The following is a 22,405-nucleotide window of genomic DNA, read 5'->3' on the forward strand; positions in this document are numbered from 1 at the left end:
GCGTTTTATTCTACTGAATTCACTGCACACAAGCCCTTCCACACTATGCACCGTGAAGCGGCCAGCGGTTTATTCTCTTGAAGTTAATCCTCTGTAACTCTGATTAAAAAGCAATGCAGCTGCTGGGCATCAGACAAAAAGTTGCTGAAAACAGTTTTTTACTTTCATTTGTCTCGCATATGTTCCCCTACCTGATTAAAAGTGAAATGTTCATTAAAATAAAGCAGGCCTGTCTATTTTTTTTAATGACATAAAGCTGGATCCATTTTAGAGGAGCTGGGGGAAAAAACCCATTGAAATCAATGAGACTTACATTAGCGCGTGGTAACAAGTCCCTTTTGTTTCAATGGGCCTGTTCTGTTTGGATTTAGTTCTCAGCTTTGTTGCGCAACAATTATGGAACGGGTACAAACAAGCCCATTTGCAAAACCCAAACCGTACTTCACACAAGATGAGGGTGATTAAGAGAAATAATTAATTCAAAGAGCCAGAAGGAATGAGCTCCATTAAGCAGTGGTTAAAAAAATCCACTGGAATCCAAATTCCAGTGCTCACTGGAAGGACAGATCCTGAACCTGAGGCTCCAGTACTTTGGCCATCTCATGAGAAGAGAAGACTCCCTGGAAAAGACCCTGATGTTGGGAAAGTGTGAAGGCAAGAGGAGAAGGGGACGACCGAGGATGAGATGGATGGACAGTGTCATCTAAGGGACCGACATGACTTTGACCCAACTCCGGGAGGCAGTGGAAGACAGGAGGGCCTGGCGTGATCTGGTCCATGGGGTCACGAAGAGTCATTAGTCGTTAAGTCGTGTCCGACTCTTCGTGACTCTATGGACCAGAGAGCACGCCAGGCCCTCCTGTCTTCCACTGCCTCCCGGAGTTGGGTCAAATTCACGTTGGTCGCTTTGTTGACACTGTCAAACCATCTCGTCCTCTGTCATCCCCTTTTCCTCTTGTCTTCACACTTTCCCAACATCAGGGTCTTTTCCAAGGAGTCTTCTCATCTCATGAGATGGCCAAAGTATTAATCAGGTTTTCTTAACCCAGTCCTCCCACACATACACTCCAATGCCATTTCCTTTCTCACATCATTACTGTAATAGGATCTTATTTTTTTCCAGCTGTTCTTCCGTTTTAGCATTCAACTAGCAGCAGTACGACTCTCGCCCCTAATAGCATTTTAATGTCTTCATAGCAAACCACTTACCAATGACTTTAACGAAGTAGGCATCCGCTTCAAAGTTGTTTTTCAAAGCATGGATGGCGAGGTTGCCCTTCGTAGAATTTTTGCTGAGGACAAGGATGTCTAAGATCCCCTGAAGAAGCCATGAAGAAACAAGGCAAATAAATTAACCAGCAACGTGACCAGCACTGAAGTAGCTAATGAAAATCCAACAATAAAATAAAAAATTCTTGCAAAAACACCAACTTAGGTCACAGAATTATTCACAAGAAGAACTCTAAATGAGAGAGGAAGTTCAGATTTCAAAGGATTTCATTATGCCACCAAAGCCAGAACGAGACACCTTTCTGCTTGTACTGTTTTGAGGAGGTGGAAGGGGAAAAAAATTAATTTTGGATGTGTCTCCCTGCCCTCAGCCAAGTGGATTTATTCCACCACATCCTTAAGGTTAGAGCCCCAGCTTTATTACTCTGGCTAAACACCTGCAAGAGAGCTGAATCATTCAGCAGCCTATGGTTTCTGGATTCCGTGACTTCTTATGAATACAGAAGAGCCCGCTTCGGTCCTGAATGATCAGAGCTGCACCTATCCAAAGGAAACTTCTGAAGAGCCAGCTAGGTAATGGCCATGTGCTCAAAAGAATAGGAAATAACCTTTCAGGGTTCTAAACGTCCAACACGTCAACCTGCTCAAAACTCACTGATGTTTTGGACCTGTGGTGGCCAGCGGTGGAAGGAAGTAAAGGCTCCCATCTTTCAGAAAATTCTCATTTTTCAGTCTGTGCCCTTTTCACATGTGCCCGAGCTATGCAGTGGGCCATATGGCTTCCATTGAGAGTGGCTGATCTAGATTTCTCCATCTCTGTGACAAAATTTTAATGGTAAAAAAAAGGACAAACACTGAAGACTTATGTCCACATGACAGCTCCTCCCTTGTACATGCTCCTTTTCTCCTACTTTCTGCTCAGATCTTGTCAGCTGCAGGCATCGGTTTTAAGTACAAACTGATGTATTCTGGGCAATGCCATTCCATCCTTCATTATGTTTAACGGGAATCATGTCAGTTTTATGGCTTCACTGCAACAGGAAACACTGCTGTGCTAAGCAGATATCAGCCCTGCATTTAACAATGCTTTAAAAGTGTCAAAACTTCGCCTCCAGGTATTAGGAAACATGAAAACGTTTTGAATGACTTATAAGGCAGAAAATGCAGCAAAAAAAAATATATATCCGGAGATGTACTTTTCACCCTTGGAAATTCCTGAGAAACACACAGCCTTGGGGTGGGGGAGAAAAGGAAGAGTAGCTGAGCGAAAGAGTAAAGTGTATCACTGCAGAGGATAGTGAATGCACAAGGAGAGGTAGTTAAAAGGCTCAAAAGTGAGAAATAAAACAGAGGCCAGAAAAATCTGGCACTAATAGCCAGATGCACTGTGCTCATGTACTTTTCATATACCGTAGGAAGAAGATCCTAAATCCAGGCAAAAGCATCAAGCTTGTTTAAAGTGTGCAGTTACAACGGAATAAACCTCAGTGATCATATATAGAAATCGTCTACTTTTTATTCTGTTTAGAAAAAAAAAAATCCAAATACATTTACTAACACAGATCTATTCAAATACGCTAGAATGAAGTTGGGTTGTTCTCCGTGCATCCTTCCAAACTTTTAACGACTCTTTAAAAAATAATCAGCACATTTTGTTTTCATGATCTGCAAAACTGAGTGAGGACCATCAGGTCAAAATCTTCCAGAAGTGCAAGTCTGGAAAGAACGCCGGAAAAGGAATAGGCAGAGGGCGGTCAAGGAGGCAGGAAAAATTAGCACAGAGGAAGGCGGTACTTACATCTTCGTAAATGTCAAAGAAGGTTGCCACCACAGCACCTCTGATTTGATTTAGGCCCGAGAGCTCCCAGTAGACTCTGAACATGCGGTGTGCACCCTGGCAGCTCGCGTTGGTGCACTCCACGTTCTGCAAGAGGAAAGCCTGCTGCTCGCTGTAAAAGAAGGAGAGAGAGAAGTAACAGACAAAGCCCAGATTTCCCTCCACCATTCTGGCCATGACCACCATGAATTGATACCCTTACTACCTACTTATAGTCCAGATAGGCGGGATATAAATTCAATTAATAATAATAATAATAATAATAATAATAATAATAATAATAATAATAATAATAATAATAATAATAATAATAATAATAATAATAATAATAATAATAATAATAATAATAATAATAATAATAATAATAATAATAATAATAATAATAATAATAATACTCCATGTCACTCACTCACGCCGGCAGAGTCTGAATTTCTGGAGGGCAGGAGTGAGTAACGCGCTGTTTTCTCAACAAAGGGGCCAGAATCCGATTGGCTCTTCACGCTTGCAGAAGGGATCCTCTGAAATCTTTATCAATGAGGAGCTGGTTGTGTCCTGGGTGTCTGCCCAGTATAGGACTCTTCCCCCCCAAACCTGTGCAAACTGGCCACAGCACCATTTAAATGGTAAATCCATTAGGAAACTTTTCTTTACAAAACTTAACTCTCGGGATCTTGGAGTCCTGAGAACTTGCCAAACCTATTTAAGGGACTCCCAGGTTCAGCCATTTCTCTATGCCCTAGAGGCAAACCCTGTTGGAAGCAGAAACATCAGCACGCCTAAGATGTAACCCGAAACCCACGGGCTGGTGGGGCAATGAACAGAGAGCCCTTGGCCCTTCTTGTCTTCTCTATGTAGCCATGCCGAATATTCTCACCACCCCATTATTATGACAGCCGACTCTTACTGTACAGGACCGGTGGCCTAAAGTTTGGAACATCATGGAGGCAATCTGGTGCTTCTGACTGGACAGTACGGGGGGGAATGGAGGGAAAACCAGATGTTTTTGACTTTAAAAAGAAGAGCTGATATAAAGGGGGGAAATCGACATTTAAAAAACAGCCAAATCTCCAGGCAGACTGGTAAAGCTGAAGTCTGTTTTGCCAACTAGGTGTGTATGTGTAAATGTAAAGATTTGGCGGAAAGGGAAAACATAAAAGACATCTACCAAGTCAAATAATTAATATTGTAAGGTAAGTTTCCCTTCCTCCTCACTATGCAACATCTTCAAAACAAATGATTCAGGCTTCCTTCTCCTCAACCTCACACTTTAATGAAGCTTTTCATTACTATCATGGCAACAAGTTTATTCTTAACATTCTTCATGAATATTTACATATTTATATCCAGCATGAGTCACGATTATCATTATACTGCATCTCCATTCTATCTTATCCTGTCTCAGCCAAATAGAAAAACACTCCATTATACAATTTATGGGCTTATTTTAATTTCTTTGTCATGCATTAATGCCCTGGTTTAGATGTGACAAAGGGTAACATGCTGTGCGCCGACCATTTTTTCCCCCTCATCCTCTTTTGATCCATTCCTTTACAAAACCTGTTTTGAATTTTGCAGATAAAGTGTCTGAAAATACTTTTCTCCTCTGCTTTGGAAGATACTCTGCCCCTTTGACAGTGGGATGTAAATTATTAAAAGTTCTCAGAGATACGGGAAAGGCTTGGTTGCAAAAAGTTATCCATCTCACTGGCACAGGGGAAAGCACACACAAGTTCGTTCAATTTTATTCTCAAAAACGCACTACAAAGTAGTGACAAATTCCAGAAGCACAGCCGTGCTCGTCTGAGCCAATGAAAAGTCACATAGGCTTGCAGTATTTAAAACATACTGTATCGTGAACTACAGCCTACTTATGAAATGTTTTTCCTAGCTGGCAGGTAGCTTGATGTATAAATAAGTGCACGGATTTGAAGCAAAGAATGCGTAATTTATGGGGTGAGGATGCCGTAAGATATAAGAGTTCCAATAGTTTTAGGGCATAGGTCTTATTTTTGATACCCTTCTGATTTTTAATACCTTTCCACCCTCTGTAGCTGTGAGTTTGTGTGTGCGTGTATAATGACAAATAAGTGATCCTTCCATCTGTGAAGCAAGCTCTAACTCTACACACTGTATTAGCCTCCTAAGATACGACAGAAGCCTTCATATTTTCTGGGAGTCACCCAAGGTCATTCAGCAAGCTTTAAAAGATCAGTTACGACGTGCCCAACTGTTCTCAGCCAAAGACGATCTATCTTTCGACTACAGTACAGCAGCTGTCAAATCTGAAATAGGTACGGAGCCAGTTGGTCAGATTATAGCGCCAAGAATCATCGCCACGCAGAACACTCTCAAGAAAGTAAAGGGAGATGAAGACTTGGGGGGAAAAAAGTAGTCTCTAGTGCAACTCCCAACATTGCCTCTGGGACTGCAGAACTCAAGGAAGCACCTGAGTCCATCTGCATTATCTCATTCCAGAGGGCAGATACCACTTCAGCTGGAATTCCCACCGTCTGTAAAGTGGCAAGCTCCTTACCATTTGCCACTCCAGAGCTTCAGAGTTCGGGAAGAGGGAGAAAAGCAAACGAGCTTAAGCCAGGAGGTTGTGATGGGATCACCGGGAGTGTGTTCTTTCGTGCAAAGAGTGGGAAAAAAAAATGCAGTTGAGAGTATATCTTATGCAGAAGCAACCGAGGCATTCAACATTTCCTCCCTTTAATGGCTGACAGACTAAGTTACAAATTTTCAGTTGTGTTTATATGCATGTTTGATTAATTTTTTAACTACATATTTTAACTGCAGTGATGGTTTCGTTTTAAAAGTGGAAGGAAGACTGTGATAACAGAGATTCAAATGACTTGGGACGCTGCTATTAGTGATGATGATACAGATAAAAGCCTACACAACACTACTTTCATATCACTGTAATACTAACTACATTTATAATAGACCTGTTGTTTCAGCCAAATTAACATGACTTGCAAGAGATTGCCTTTTGTGGCAATTGTACACCCGAAATAATACAAATGTCGTCTGACATGACTTTATTACTCAGAAAGGGAAAAAAATATGTGAATCAGTGGACACCATCGCACAATACTGAAGAAAAATCATAATTCCCATGATCTAATGGAAAAATTGATAGCACCCCTGTGTTTGCATTGCTAACAACATCACAAAATGACATTTGCTGACAGACTCCCATGCAGCCTACCGACAGCAGGAAGAGCTGTTTCATCTCAAATGCTGTCTCCTGGCATGTTCGCTTCATGGCAGCCTGTACGCCATACTTCCAGTAACGCTGGCACTAGCATCAAAGCTACGTCACGTTATGGAGAACATGCACCCAGGGAGCTATTTTCAAAGGCTACTGGCACCATATGGATGTTCTCAGCTGGAAAATAACCTCTGACTCTTTTCGACTAAAAAAAAGAAGAAGTGGATGCTAAGAAAGATGGACAAGGAGTTACGTTCCCCTTGCAATATACGGCAGGAAGGAAATCAAGAGAAACCTAGACAAAGCTAACAGAGATCAGAGGACAGGCGAGTCAGTATGGTGGTTTCTCTGTGATTAATGACCTGACCAGTATAGGACATTCTCTAAGGACAACATTTAGACTTAAGTGCAGTATTATATTTAATTTTAAGTTAGTTCAATATCCATTTCCTTGTAAAGGAAAGAAATTGAGTCAGAAACACATCGCAAACTGAAGACACAAGGTCTCAGTTTTCTTTAACATTGTTAACAATTAAAAAAGAATATTTTTCTCCCCACTCCAAATGGATGGAAGATACTTCGGAATCCGGTCATTTCATACGAGAGTTATGCCAAGGAGAGTTACTGCTAAAAGTTACAACTACAGACAGAGCAGCATAAAGCGGGGAAATCGGCAGTCATTCATCAAATTCATGTGTGTCTTTTTTTCAACTCACCAACAATGCCTGCTGGCTTTCCTGCTTTATTTCTCATGGATGTCAAAATAATAGAATTTCACATTGGCTAAGGCCTAGGGATGTTCTTTCAGCCTTAGAGCTCCTTGTACCAAAAGCATTTCAACGGAATTTAGAAGACAACAGCACAACACACACAGTGGATCAAAATGAACTGTCAGTAAATATATAGTGAATTTAATTTAGGGCCAACTTGAGGAGTGTGCTTGGGAAACTTCTCACCCATGGTTTCCCACCAGCGAAAGGAATGCTGGAATATTTCAGCTGTTGGACTTTCTTTGCTTTATTCTGCCTTAGTTTTTGCTATCGCTGTGAAAAACATGCCACACTAACTGGGCAATTTAGAAGTTACAGTTTCTTTACATGGAAGCTATTAGGCAGCCTTTTGCTGTCAGATCTGGTGGGATCTGCTTTGCTGCATTTCACGCACCCCTAAAAGATGTTCTGGAAAACTGGAAGAACCTCTTAAGCCAGATTCCCTATCCCATGCTGGAGCCAAAGGTTGGGAGTTCAATTCCCCACTGTGACTCCTTGACAAGAGGCTGGAGTCAACGCCCCGTAGGGTCTCTTCCAGCTCTACAGTTCTAAGATGATGATGACGACGTTGTAGCCTCCTATCTGAAGATCTGAAAACCCAGCAGAGCCAGGTTTCCCCCTTTTTGTTATTATTGGCTGCCCAGCAGTGACTGGAATATGACTACTGGGGAAAACCAGTCTGCCGTAGACGATAGAGAGACATGGATTCATTGCTTATTGAAAAGCTCATACCAACAGGTAGAGCACAAAGACAGACATAAATCTTTTTAGGAAAGTGCTTGAGAACTATTATGGAAGACCAACCATCATGTGTGAATCCCATGAGTTATGGGATGTTGAGAAACTCTACTCCACTAGTGCTAAATAAAAGGGCGCTGAATATTTACAGAGATAATGGCAAGAGACAGAAATAAATCTAAGACTGATGTCAAACAAGGAACAATATTAACATGATAAAATGCTGAGTTATGCTAATGTTTTCGGTCCATTTCAAAACAATTAGCATCAAATGCCGTGATACAGAGGAGCAACATGAATCAAAAGGGTGAGTGTACAGCGGTGCCTCGCAAGACGATGTTAATTCCTTCCGCGAAAAATGCTGTCTTGCGAAAACATTGTCTTCTGAAACGCAGTTCCCCGTTGGAATGCATTGAAATCTATTTAATGCATTCCAATGGGGAAAAATCGTCATCTTGTGAAAATCATCCATAGAAAACATCGTCCTGCAAAGCGCAACAGCGATCGCAAAAACCAATCATCTTGCGGATTAATCATCCCGCGAGGCAATAGTCTTGCCAGGCACCACTGTATTTTGGACTTTGTTTGGTGCTGTGTATTTCTAGTTCTACTGAATGGCATGGAATCATGGACTTGAGTAGAAATATTTCCAAAGTGGCTAGCAATTCTTTGAATCCGAGTCCCAAGTCTGAGTCTTTGGTACAAAGTCCCAAGACCAAGCCCCAGTCCCTATTAAAAACAAGCTCCCCCCCCCAGAAAAAAGGGAAGGGCAGGTGGGTTCTCTGAGTCACGAGTCCAGTCCACGTCATTGGGGGAAAAAAACACAAAGCTGAACTGAATCTCTGGTGTGACGTACGTCTGACTTATGCCTGTGGCTTGAGTCTCCATCTCTGAGTATTTTCTCACCCCTTTTAGTGGAGGGAGATTTTTGGTGGTGGCTTGGGAAAAAAAATAGCCTCAGCAGGCTGCTTGATCCTCATGCGGATGGACTGAAAAGCCTCAGAAAAAGGTTTGAAAGAGGAGGTGGTGAAATTGCTTTCAACAAGGGCACGAGGGCACATGTCTTGAAGCAAACCATGGTTTCCAGGGAGCGAACAGGGCTTAAGAGATGAAAAGGAAACAAATTGAGCCCAAACATCTATGCAGGTGGAGTGGTCTGGGAAAAAATTACTTGCTTTGACTTTGAGTCCAAGCTGGCATGCCCATTTGATGATTATTATTTTTTTAAAAAAGTAACTTCTCCAAGCTTTGCACATGCTGGCACGTATATACCTCAAGACTACTCTCACCTTCCCACCTTGACCCCCAGAGCTGGGGAAAATAAAATTACCTTGAAATAAAATTCACACTATATTAAGCATCTTTTCCATACCTTGTCCGGGAACAATAATCATCATAATAAAAGAAACAGAACACTACATGAAATCCTTTTTTTTTTTTTGCGAATGACAGTAAAAGCATATAATTAAGTCACTTTTGTGTCACGAGGCCATTATACACATCAGCACGTCCCCCAGATGAATAAAAAGCCACATGGCCCCTTTTAATTCTACTCCGTTACAGATCCTAGCAATTAAGAACTGGGCTTCCGAAGACTTAGTCCCGCAGCCTTGAGCCAAAGGTTTGAGGGAGGAAAAGAAAAAAAGAAGCTCTTATCACTTAATCACAGTAATCAATCACCCAAATTAGATCTGTGGTTACCAGTATTAAAAGCGAGGAGGGAAGGAACGGAATAGTTTTTGCTTCAACTCACGATGTATCCCTTAGCAACTAAGTTGACGTCCGTTGTCTCCTCTCTTTCCACCAATTGGTTGTTGCGATTTCTTGGTGAGTCATCTAATATGGCTCATATAAGTAATCTAATGAATAATTTGAGATGAAGGGGCTATTTGCTTCAGTACAATGAACATTCCTTGGTCGCTAAAAGGAAAAAAAAATCCCCAGAGAGTGGCACTTATTTCTTTAAGGAGCTACACTGTTGTATGTTCCTTTTAGATGAGCAGGAGATGCTAATTTTAAGATGGAGCCCCAGCCCCTTAAACAGCTAAGTAATAAGGACTTGGGCACATTCCATAGTTGTAGACAGTACGGAAAGATGCTCTGCCCAAGGGAGGATGGGAGAAGCATGCCCAATTTCAGTGGTGTAGAGTTTATGGCAACTTGAACAGGATAAAGCTGGCTATCAGAAATAAAGGTGTCCTTGAACCTTGCTATAAGGAAATGAAGGTGTACTTCCAGATTTTGATGCAACAGGAGGTGGCAATTGCTCTTGGCCTTGGTGTGCAACCCTAAAAGCCTACCTAGACACTGGAGAGTGAGAAGCAGCTCTAGGGAAACACAGGACACAGTGCCGCAAAACCACAAGAAACAGAAGGCTCAGCTGAGCTGAATCGCAATGTCTCGTGATGGAAGGACCATCGGTGTGATCCCACAAACGGAGGTGTCATTCACAGGATGAGAAACCACCTCGGCTAATTGCGCCAATTAAGTTGTGGTTTGTATCAACAATGCTTGGGCGAAACAAGTTATTTTCTTAAATCCACAAAGCAATGCAATCAATGAATTCTGGTTTACCATCTGACCAATTTAACCAGTGTTCTTACACCAAATCCTGGACACACTCCAGAAATAAGAAATGGTATCTTTTGCAACAACCTCAACATTAAAATAAGCACGCTGAAGGCTTGATGAAGCAGTTATTTCCTAAACATCCCTGTTTTCATAAAAAATGATATATCGATACACCGATACAACGGTGCCTCTAAAAGGTCCATACATATAATTAAAAAGATACCTGGCATTGAAAACTTTAAAAACAGAGAAACAATAATATTACCTTCTTCCTAGGCATTCTTGTGAATGGGGAGCACATGGAGTCCAAGGCCCATGGCCACCATTAAATCAATTGTTAGTCTGGTTTAGGCCACATAGATATGGCCAGTCGTATAACAATCACAATAACTTTGGTTTTATATTGCAGCTGTTAACTACTGCCACTATAATTTCCTTTCCAAAATGGCATGCTAAGTGTTTCATGTTAAGAGCCTCCCTTGCCAATTATCACCTCATATTTTACAAGAATTTATAAATATTTATAACTACCTTTGGCAGCTCTCTTGCTTTTTTTTGGGGGGGGGGGTGATTTACAGCCACTGTTTTGGAGAAAGCATCTACCCATATATGTGTGAGTTTGTAAATATATGTAATACAGTTGGAGAAATATCCTGCTGAAAAGAGTGACTAAATGTTCAAAATCCAATAAATGTACAAGTAGATATATATGCATTTAAACACTGAAAAATCACAGCAGACTGCTGGGATGAATGCTCCTTTTCTGGGAGCACCATGCTAGAACATCTGCCAGTCTGGCCAGATGTGCTGGTGGCAAGGGACACATTGCCAGCATACATCAAAAATATGAGTATCTCATGGCATTTAGTCACATTATTTCTTGTGCTCCAGTGCACCATCCTTTGTATTAAGAACAAAAACATTTGTATATTTTATCTCTCTGCCCCACCCCTTTAAACACACCAAGGAACACATCTTAATGACATACATTTCCTGTTATCTTCCTTCTTCTCTTCCTGTATTTTAAAAAGGAGGGACATCTCAGTGAAATTATCTCCAATTAGGCAACTGCGTACATGACTCCTTAAAATCAGAATGATCTGTCTCCCTGAAAAATCAGTTGCTTTCTTAAAAAAACTTTTAACTTGAATCAAAAGTAAAGCATTCATTAATAACCTATGCTTAACTGAACCTTGAAATCGGCCAGAATTAAGAAAAAGGTCCCTGGCTTCTTTCTCCTCATCCACTGGAATTTTGTGTGTGTTTTGTTTTGGGAGTACATCTGTCTTCCTTGATTATAGTGATAAACAAAGTCTTTCATCGCAGAAATGAGGTGGAATTATAGATTCAATAAGAACGCATGCCCACGCACTAGGCAGGACGTGCATAGTGCTCAACCATTATGAAGACATACTTAACAACTAAGAAATGAGTATAATGCATATTCACTTGCATACAGTGATCCGAAGACCTGTCAAAACCTATCTTTATCATAAAGAGTAGTTGAAGGGAACGCCTTACAGTACACACTCCAGATGTATAAGCTCATTTTGTTTAAGCTTCAGAAGGATCAGCTCACAGATGGTCAACATGTGGCTGAACAGCATCCAAAGAACACTGTTTATACTATTCTCACAGTACTCTTTTGTAACATTCAACAATGTTACTCTATAAGGAGTACTACATGCCAAACAGGAGCCATGTGCCAGCTAAGTTCCACCAGTTACCCAACAGCTTCAAGAACCCATCAGATATTCCATCAATCTAGTAGCCATGGAACAAACTCAGTTCAATCCTGCACACACCTTACATAAATTTATAAAAAAATAAAAGATTTCCCTGCTTCTGAACTCAAGAGATGGCATGTTTTAATCAAGGTAGTGATGATCCCTTGGTGGAATTACGGTAGTTTTCCCTGGAAGTATTTACTCTTTGCCAATTTTGATCTTCTATACATTCTCGTGTCATCCCTATGTGGGTTTGTTTTCAAGTGGAATGATGTAGCACAAATGCTCTGTTTTCACCTTCAGAGCCCATCAATTCCCAGAGACTGTCCAAACAAAGAAATGTATATAAATCATGGCTCAAAATGTAGTTTTAAAAATTAAAACATGACAAGATATGGAGAGCCCCGATGCCATCCAATATTCTGCCCACACAGCAGCCAACACGTTGCGCCAAACAGGCATTTGTTAAGGGTGACAATGATTAATACACATCCCTTTGTTAAAAAGGAGCTTGCTACCGGTGGGACTGCCAAAGGGGGAAGGGAAAGTCTTTGTGCGACATCTTGCAGAGCTTGTCCGAGTGTCTTTGCTAGCTCATGCTTGTCATCCTTCTTCACAGCAGCTCGAGTTCCAGCATCAGGACACCAGCGATAATAGATTTATTACGTGTTTCTCCAGCAAAGCTTCACTTAATCAGTGTCTTGGCATGTAAGGAATTTTAATACTGATGTGACAATCACCTTTCTGACACTGCCAGCAACATTTCCTGCACATTTCACAGAGCAATTCCGCAAACCTTGGACTGAAAATAGGTTCTGCGGTTTAAAATAAAATAAAATATCCCAACTGTCTTGAACAGAGGGAAGAAGAGTCACAAGTAGGCATGCAGAGCCACTGCCTGAATCACCCTTTTATTGGAAATTCAGGATTTGCCAGAGTAAGCCACAGCCCGGTGAGGAAGGGAATTATAATGTATTTTATGAATGCATGCCAATGATACACACTCAAGGCAAGAAATTCTTAATGCCAAAAGTGTTACCAGAATCTGTGCCTCCAGAAAATCCCTTTTGGGACTACATCTTCTCAGTTCCTTCTCATCCAACATGGCCACAGTTGCAGAACGGTACCATCCCCATGCTCCGATCAATCATTCATTAAAACCTTCCCCAAAGGAAAGTGCCGAAGGTGTGTTTGTAAAATGTGCACTGTGAATGCTAAAACCTACTTAACTAGTTGATTGCTCTGTAATTAGAGAGATAATGGCTATGCAAGTTCCTTCTTCCCTTTGCCGAATCTACACAGAATCAGTCGCATCTCTCCGTCCTTCTATATTTCAGTGCAAAATTCTCGGGGCTTCTGGGGTTTAGAATCACAAACAACAGATGCCATCTGACTGCATTTTAAACAATGTAAATCCAGATACTGTGAGGACTACAGCTAAACTCAGAGGGAATAAGGATGCCTAAGGTGTGATGAGTTAATGTCACAGCTCTTGCTGTTTAGAAAGCCATTACAACTCGTTAACAAATCTTATAGAAGTTTGAGAAGCGGAGGGGAGTAAAGTTACCTATTTCTCATTCGGTATCTGTTGCTGAGCAATGCCCCCGCGACCTTTATTCTGTCCCCTTGTTCTGAGGAGACAAATGATGAATTTAGGACTGCATCATTTAATGCTGGAGAGTGAGAGCAACTACCTGGAACTCTGTCCTGTGGATGTGATATACATACTGTACCTTTTATTGTGCATTTTAAATTATAAGCAGCTTTTGGAAATAATCTAGGCTTAGGGAGGGGAAAAAACAGGATATAAATATGATAAATGAAAAATAAACCCATTATTTCAGTGCTTGCTCCTAGATGTCAGTAAAATGCCGCAGCGACTAAACCAGATCCCGTATCCAAAACACAGGCCTCTAAAAACTCCTCCTTTATTATGGATTACATTCCACATCCGGCACAGTAATCTGCATTTATACAGCTTTTAAAAATGGGGATTTTCAGGGATTTTCAAAGCATTAACGAGGTCTCTGAGGTCTCCCCCTTCCCCATTCCTCTCCAGTCCCAACAGCAGCACAGTGGACTATGCAAGGCTAGGAGGCTGATCTTGGAAACTGTGGCTGCTAGATGAGTTGCGAAGCCTTGGATTATCGGAGGAGATAGAAAAAAGAAGAACAAAATCCAGCTGGGATCTGGGGGGGGGGGAGAGAGAGTTTTGTCCTGTTATTTCAACTGCGTCTGCTTGATTTAACTGGATAGATGGGAAACTATGCTTGAGCTCAGATCCCCCAAATCTTTCTGAGGTGGAGTCAAGAGGCTGGCCTTCATCTACCAACTCCTGTCTAGTTAGGGGAGGTGGCCAAAGATCCATTCTATCTCCGTGTCTCTTGATAGAAAATATCCTAGTGATCATCCATTCCTTGCACACATGGGCCATTTTACGGCCTCAAAGTTTCTAGCCCCTTGGGCCATTTCTACTAATGCTTCCAAACTATCTTATGTAGACATTCTTGCTCTCTTAAGAGTGAAGCCATTACATGTAATACTCCTAGATACGCACTCTCAGATGAAAACGGAAGGCCTGTCCTAGCCAAGAATCAGCTCCCCCCAGCATCCCTTGAAAGAATCTCAGAAGAGGAAGTCAGTACGACTGCAATGTCTGCCCAGACGTACCTAAGAAATAGCGTAGAACCCTTCCCTGCTGATTGTCCTACTTGACAACGCCGTTTTACTAATGGTTTTTTAATCTTCTTTCCTGTGTACTGTGTACAGACCTAATCAGGATATTTTGTATGCCTTTAAATCTTATCTTCTAGCTATTTTTAAGAACCGAAGTCAAGAACTTTCATATCAAAAAGTTGAATTCATTCATTTTCATTCCTTTCTCTAACCTTCTCTGAAGTCAGCTTTCAGCAACAGGTTTAAACACACCTCTTTCTCCTGAAACAACCCACAGTAACAAAGCAAGTCTCCTGTAAATATTTTGCATGCAATTCTATAAATGTTCCACTGCTAGCATGTGTCCCTGGTACCGTCCAGTAGCTCCAGGCGATCTTTTATTAAAACACAATAACCCAGATGTTTGTATGTGGGGAAAGGGATGATGGCTGAGGTGGGAAGGATCACAGGCCGCTGAGACGGGCAAGTTTCCTAATGATGGATGGCTTGCGACTGAGTGGAACGGCGATCAGGCGGTTACCAGAAAAATGCATCTATGGTGTGTGTATCCATCAAAATGAAATGGGTCAATAACAGCTCGAGGGGAGAGGAGATGCCTCAGGCAGAAATGAATTGACAGTGCACACTGCAACCGCTACCAGGATGCTCCAGGGTTTAAAAAAAAAAGGCTGCCTCCGCTCATTGGGAGCAATGTCAAAATAAAAACAAGGAGATGACGCTGCATGAGCAGAACTCCTATCCTTCCTTTCCACCCGACGAAGGGACCGGCCGAAAGCCTATCCCCCCTCCCGGCATTATGCCACCTTTGAGAGAACGGTGGAGGCAATGTTTCGAAAAGCTTCTGTTGAGTCACACCATTAATGGAAGGGTGGGAAGATGATGTAATGAGTTGAAATCTATGTCTTTACTGAACCCAAGGGATTAAAAAGGCTGAGATAGGACAGCAAGCCACATTGAGGTGTGGGCGGGCGGATCACTAGGGCATCAGTCCTGAATCTAAATGTATGACCCTTCCCAGAGAACAGCCTTCTTCCTGACATCTTAAAAGAAGGCAAGAGTGAGATGCCGCTGCGTCTTAGCTTAACAGGGAGAACTGGGAAGGCTCCAGTTTGAGTCTCATCTCAGTCTTTTGGGGAAAAACTGGTATCTATGGTGCATAAACCAATGACACTAACAATGCTTAGAATCCATGCGGCTGTGCTCTGAACCAAGCTATGGTTGAGAAGAGTGGGAAATGAAAGGGGGGGAAGGCATGTGTCTGCATCAAATCACTGGCAAAATTCAAAAACTCTATTGTCTCTAAATGCAACTGCTGAAGAATTTTAATGCAGAGTTATCCTTAACACGGTGATTTAAAAACCACCACCACTACCACCACCACCTTGGGCTCAAAGATAATTACATACTAGCTTACTGAGAAAAGGGTGGGTGTCCCCCCTTTCTCTAGGTTCCTTCCACACTTTTCTTTCTTTTATTCAGAGCATGGCGGAAAAGGTGAAATAGAGGCACTATCTGCAAAATTCACTCCTCTTTTTTGGATGGCCATTCGATCCATTTCTAATACCTTTCAGTCCTCCTTTAGGAAAAACAGATCCTGAACAAATTGTGATATTTAAAGGAGAAGAATCACACCAATCAAAGGGGCAGACAAGAAATTGCTTTTTTTTTTTTCACTGACCGTACCTTCCAGATGTATTTCTCAGTATGGCCAGTGCGTCTGGATAGCCATCCATGTTATAATCTCCAATGTGAAGGGTGATGGGCACTGAAAATTCAGTAGAAGCCGACTCCTCTGAATAGGGAACAAAACCCCATACTGTGCCTTTGTTGGTGAAGTTCTCCAACACTGGAAACCACTGGAAAGAGGAGAAGAAAAAAGCAAATTGCTAGCTTGAACAACGCTCAGCCCCAGAAAAAGCCCACCTTCATCTGAATGGTCTTTCTGGGCCAAACTAGGCAAAGAGAAAAGAGAATGGAGATGTTTCCTTTGTTGACCCTTAGCCTTCTTGATCTTCTCTCCCCTCTTGCTATGATGTCGCATCTCTACCCTCCGTTTTCCCTCTTGGCTCCTTCTGAAGAGTCAACACCACTACCCAAGTGCAGCCTGCCTTTAAATAAATCCTGTTAACCATGGTCCGTCTGCCAGATCCACTGCTGATAACGAAGGCATCGCAACGATCAGGATAGAATTTGTGCTTGCCAAGTCGTACATAACAGGGTTCCAGTTGAAGTGAGACATTATTGTGCACCCAATCTTTCTGTTTGGCCTACAATCTGTAAGCTTTGTGCTTCACACAAAGATCTTAGTGTTTTCAGATTTCTACATCTATAGGAAGAGGAGAAAAAAGTGGCAAGCGTCTCGCGGGAATTGTACAACAGACTTGTTAACATGGAAGTTTGCTTGATGGAAGATATTTAAACAATAAGTGAGAATCTCATTTGTATCTCACCTCCCACGTGCGGGTTCAGAGGGAATAAGTTTGTTCTAATCATGATTTCATGAAGATGAAGAACCCCCACCCTCCAAAAAAAATCAATATCAGGGAGGGAATCAGAATTGGGAAGATGATCCATATCAATACACAAATTTTTTAAAAAACTATACAAGGTATACATATCTCATATGTAGCATCACAATCAATAAAAAGAGGATTCAGTCGTATCTGCTGAAATGCCGTGAGTGTAATGGAATTGCTTGATACAAAACAGAGCTTTCCCACTGGGTCTTCCTTCCCACGCTTCCCCAAAATGATTAGTTTATGAACAGAGAAGCCTGTGACGTGAATACAAATAAGACGGCAACAGTGGGTGAGCTAGAACTAGAATTTCCCAGGGCTTCAAAAGAATGTCACGATTCGCGGATACACAAGGGTTATTGTTGTGGACACAGATGGCTGATGGAAGCATTTTAACAACAACCACAACAAAAAAGAAAACAAAAAGCAGTAAGGCTGCATCATGTGATTGGCTGGTCAAATAATTGTTGGAAGTTTCAGAATGAATTGTAAAAAGGTGCTCTTATTCACTGGAGAGCAAACTTTGAGAAACTTATCAAAAAAAAAAAACCCATCCATGGTTCACTAACCATATGACATGAATTATTTAGGCACCCGTGTATTGACTTACAGCCACCAGACAAGGCTCTGAAAGGGGAGCGGAGATACATGAACAGCACAAATTCAGATTAACGTCCAGCAATGTCCCCAAATGTTCTTGGACTGCAACTCCTGGTCAGCACAGCAAGGGCTGAAGGCTTCTGGGAGCTTTAGTCCAAGAACATTTGGGGAACACCCAAGTACAGCGCTGGGTTCTCCCCTGGACATCTGGACAAGGGGTTGCACAGTCCTTGGAAGCAGTTATGTGTGAGTTAAAACAGGGTGGCCTCTTCAGTGAAGAAAGCATCAGAGGAGAAGTGCTGGGATTGGGTGTGGGTGGTGGAAGCAGGGCATCCCCCTCTATGGCTGGAGGCCTCTCCCGGTCCATGGCCTGCTCAATGCACCTCTACTCATGAGCATCACTGATCGATGCCTGCCCAAGCTTCTCTTGCCAACCTCCAAAGAGTGCCGTAGACCAGACTTCCTGTTACTTACGCTCACGAGTGCAACTCCATCACTACTGGTCTCAGTGGCAAACCGCCCCTAGCGAAGAAGTCCATGTAAATATCTAGAGCCGCACAATAGTTGTGTGACCTGCAAGTTTTGCCGAGAAATTGGGTAGCTGTAGGAGCTGTTTTCTAGTCTGACAACCACAGCCTTTGTTAGCCATCTGCCCGTGATATCCTGAATTTGATGTTTCCAAACAGCTTCCAAAGGCAGACCCATGTAGGGCCCACTACGGTAATCCAAATGGGTCATCACTACGGCACGTGACGAGTAGCTCAATGTTTTAGGCTTCTGGCTGTGGAGCCAGAGGTTGGGAGTTCGATTCCCCCACTGGGCCTCCTTGACAAGGGTTGGACTCAATGACCCACAGGGTTCCTTCCAGCAATAGCAGTTCTAAGATGATGATGAAGCTGATGATGATGATAAGGTCATCATTACCAGACATCCCTGGCAAAGGCTGTAGCTGTAAATATCTGCCCAGCTCCCACGAGACCTGGGTGCCGAAGCCCGGAGCTGAATCTAGGGCTGTGGGTGAGGGAAGAATCTGCAATTTCGATCCTCGAACATATCAAGCTAATCGTATTTCCTCTGTGCAAAGAGAGGCGAAACCCACCTGATCCGCTTGATCTGCTCCCGGTTTAGATAGGTAGATGACACTCTTTTGACAAGCTTCATCAGCACATGCTGGCAGCAGATGCTCAGTCTGTCCGTCACCATCTGGCAAAACAAGAGGAAGATTAAAAAAATAATAATAATGCAACGGCAGGAGAGTTGTTTTTTTTTTTTAAGGCGTACTTTTTATTCACCAAAAGACGTGCAGATGGAAAGGCAGTATATTTTGATAAAATGTAAACAAAGGACATGTCAAGATAACTAAACAGATAAGTTGTAATCCTTAACCTTGTCAGCCTGTTATCTAGCCTCTCTGTTAATCTCCAAACACATGGGACTTTCCCCTTCTGCAATGCTGGAGCTCATTCATATTTCTGATAAAGAACATGCTTACAGCCTAAGTTGAGCCTTACTATACTTTATCTCAAACAAAATGAGAAAATTCAATATCCTTACGACCAAAATATAGGCCACAAGTCCGATAAAAATCAGACACTTGGTGCGACATCGACATAATAAATTTACTCCACAGTTTATCAGGCTTACGTGGAGTGTACTAAATTCATGAATGGCCATGAATGCCGGTTCACAAGACAGGCAAATGTCCTGTTTGGCTAGTAAATCTCCATTTGTATTACTCACTTCATTCAAAATACAGCGAGCCACTTCTGCCATGCTCGCTGGCCTTCTTGATAACGTGTCACTGCCCTGGATTTCCATCTTGATGTACAAAACTCCCAGCACAACAGAAGGTCCAAAATGGTATGATCCTGCTCGCTAAGATAACACGGAGCCGCATGCAAAGAACTATACCCAATTGCTTGTTCCAACTAGAGTAGATTAAGTCAATCAAATATCTATCTATCTATCTATCTATCTATCTATCTATCTATCTATCTATCTATCTATCTATCTATCTATCTATCTATCTATCTATCCATCTATCCATCTATCTATCCATCCATCCATCCATCCATCCATCCATCCATCCATCCATCCATCCATCCATCCATCCATCCATCCATCCATCCATCCATCCATCCATCCATCCATCCATCCATCCATCCATCCATCCATCCATCTATTTATTTATTTATTTATTTATTTATTTATTTATTTATTTATTTATTTAACTTAGTGACAAGCAGTAAGGCAGCACTTGTGTAGATCGCATTGGTTCAAGGGGTTTACTTCAGCAGGAGGACAAATCCGATTTGGGCCAGAATTACAATCTGTCTTTGTGAGCTCCTTGCATAAATAAAAGACAGTGTTCAGAAGAAAAGGATGACGGTACCAATCAACTGAAAGAACAACTAACCAACAACTAATTTATCTAACCTTAAAGTGAGCAATGCTATATGGTTGTTGTTGTTTTTTTTTAAAAAAACAATCTCTTTAAGTGAATCTGCCACTAAATTTTGAGTGGTTACAACTCATTTTTGAGTTATCGGAATTATTAAATTCGAGGACGGCCTTTTATATAAGTTCCAAACAATGATAAGGTTGTTTCGTTGCCTTTGTATGTTCACGAAACTGGTATTTTAAGACTGAACATTATTTACATATTTGGAGAATTTCCTTTACAGCAAGGTCATGGGTTTTATCCTCTTGACACCTGCTCTCAAATCAGATAAAGCCTTTGTTACGGGCACTGGTATGCTTTCTGTTCCGTCTTGCCACCCACTGAGATAACATTTATGCTCCTACTTGGATTAATTTTCAATTTAATAAAACCCTCCTAAGGCTTTGTCCTTTTTAATTAGGGACGTAAATACCCCAGCAGGAGGTGAGAAGGATTACATTAACACATCCTCTCCACCTCTGTCAACTTTCCGGAGCTTATAAAAACATGACTTGTTAACCCTACCAAGCTATAAACTGATGAACATACTGCAGCAGAGGCTAGAACAATTTTTGAATATCTCATCTATTTAATGTTGATACAACAACAACAATAAATAACAATGATATTGTTCTACGAGTAGAAGACCATGAGAAATTGGGGGGGGGGGGGGAAGTGACTAGAGCATCTTCTTGTCTTGCTTATTCGTCAAGCTGTCCAAAACTTGATTACACCTACAGTTTCACCACTTGTCTTCCTGTCCAAACCAAGGGAAAGATGAAGAATCAAGAGCGATGCAAGATGGTGAGATTTTTTCATAAAGAAAATATATTTTTATCCCCTTCAACAAATTCTGTGATAGATCTCACTTCTAGAATTCACCATTTCTCAAGAAAAAAAATGATTTGTGCTGCTTTAACTCACTTTTATGGAGGGATTCATTTTGGATTGGAAATTATGAATTGAATACGTTGGTCGATGGGGTGGTTGTTGTAGTTACGGAGCCCTTTGGAAGTTATTAAGGTATTGTTGTTCTGTGCTGTCTGGTCAGAAACGACTTATAGCAAGGCTAAGAAGGCTTTCAACAGGAGTAAAAAAAAATTAGGGAGTGACTTTACTAGTTCCACAACCCCACTGAGCTTCCATGGATGGGCGGGGATTCGAACCAAGGACTCCTGAGTCCATCACTCTATGCACTGGGTATCAATGGGGGTGGCGGGAAGAAACATAAGGGTTTTTCAAAAGCCTGAAAGAGGCTGTCATGTTGAAAAGTTTGGGAAGCACTAATCTAAACCTTGTGACCCGCTGTCCTCCTCCCAAAGATCTTTCTCTTCTTTTGATGGATGATGGGGCCACAAAGAATGGAGTTTTAACAGGGATACTGTGTTTTTCTTTAAAATTATTCTTTTCAGGTGTGTGTTTGTCTGTGTTTTCCTGCTTTGTTGTTGTTGTTTTAAATGGCTTTTCGTTGAATGACCTTTCAAGACTATGAGGTATTTAGTTGCATTTTTTTTGTATTTTAAGTGTTCTACTTTCATTTTACATCTGTTGTTCCTTCCCTCCTCCGGTTTCAGAATCTGCCTTGGGTTTCTAAATTGGGAAAAGGCAGGATATAAATGGAATGAAATGAAATAAAGTAAATAATACATGATCAAGCTGAGTGAAATGAAAGGATTCCCAACCCCCTGCCTCTTACAGAGTCAGGTGCAAATGAATAGCATCAACTCTGGCTCAAGAAAACGGAGATACAGACAATCCCACTGCTTCAAAAGGAGCTTCCAGAATCAATTCTAGAAAACAAATCCTTTTTTTGGGGGGGGGGGATGAAACCCAGCTCTAGAAAAATTACTGGCCCCTTTTAAATATGATTTTATTCAGCCCTGGTTCTCAGTTAGATCTGCCTATGTTTTCTAGACATCAGACTTAAAACAGACCCTTTATGAAGATAGCTCAGTGAAAATGAGTGGTAGATTTCTAATTTAATCATCATTAATGTCCACTGCTGTAGTGAAGTGTCTGAGATATTCTCTTGTTTTCTTAATGCTGCACTGCTGCTTTAAAAACAGTTTTAAATGTAAATTAAACT

The 22,405-nt window shown here is 41.6% G+C and overlaps 1 protein-coding gene across 1 annotated transcript in view; it reads right to left on the bottom strand.

Moving 5' to 3' along the window:
• The window catches only part of ITFG1 (integrin alpha FG-GAP repeat containing 1), a 73,857-nt gene that overhangs the window by 28,061 nt on the left and 23,391 nt on the right, over nt 1-22,405 (bottom strand). Inside the window, exons 9-12 of the mRNA XM_020788251.3 lie at nt 18,979-19,082; nt 16,447-16,619; nt 3,029-3,179; nt 1,210-1,318 (exon numbers count right to left, since the gene is read on the bottom strand). Coding sequence (XP_020643910.3) covers nt 1,210-1,318; nt 3,029-3,179; nt 16,447-16,619; nt 18,979-19,082 — 537 coding nt within the window. The remainder of the gene's footprint in view (nt 1-1,209; nt 1,319-3,028; nt 3,180-16,446; nt 16,620-18,978; nt 19,083-22,405) is intronic.

The sequence above is a fragment of the Pogona vitticeps genome, chromosome 10 (assembly GCF_051106095.1).
Source record: "Pogona vitticeps strain Pit_001003342236 chromosome 10, PviZW2.1, whole genome shotgun sequence".
NCBI lineage: Eukaryota > Metazoa > Chordata > Lepidosauria > Squamata > Agamidae > Pogona > Pogona vitticeps.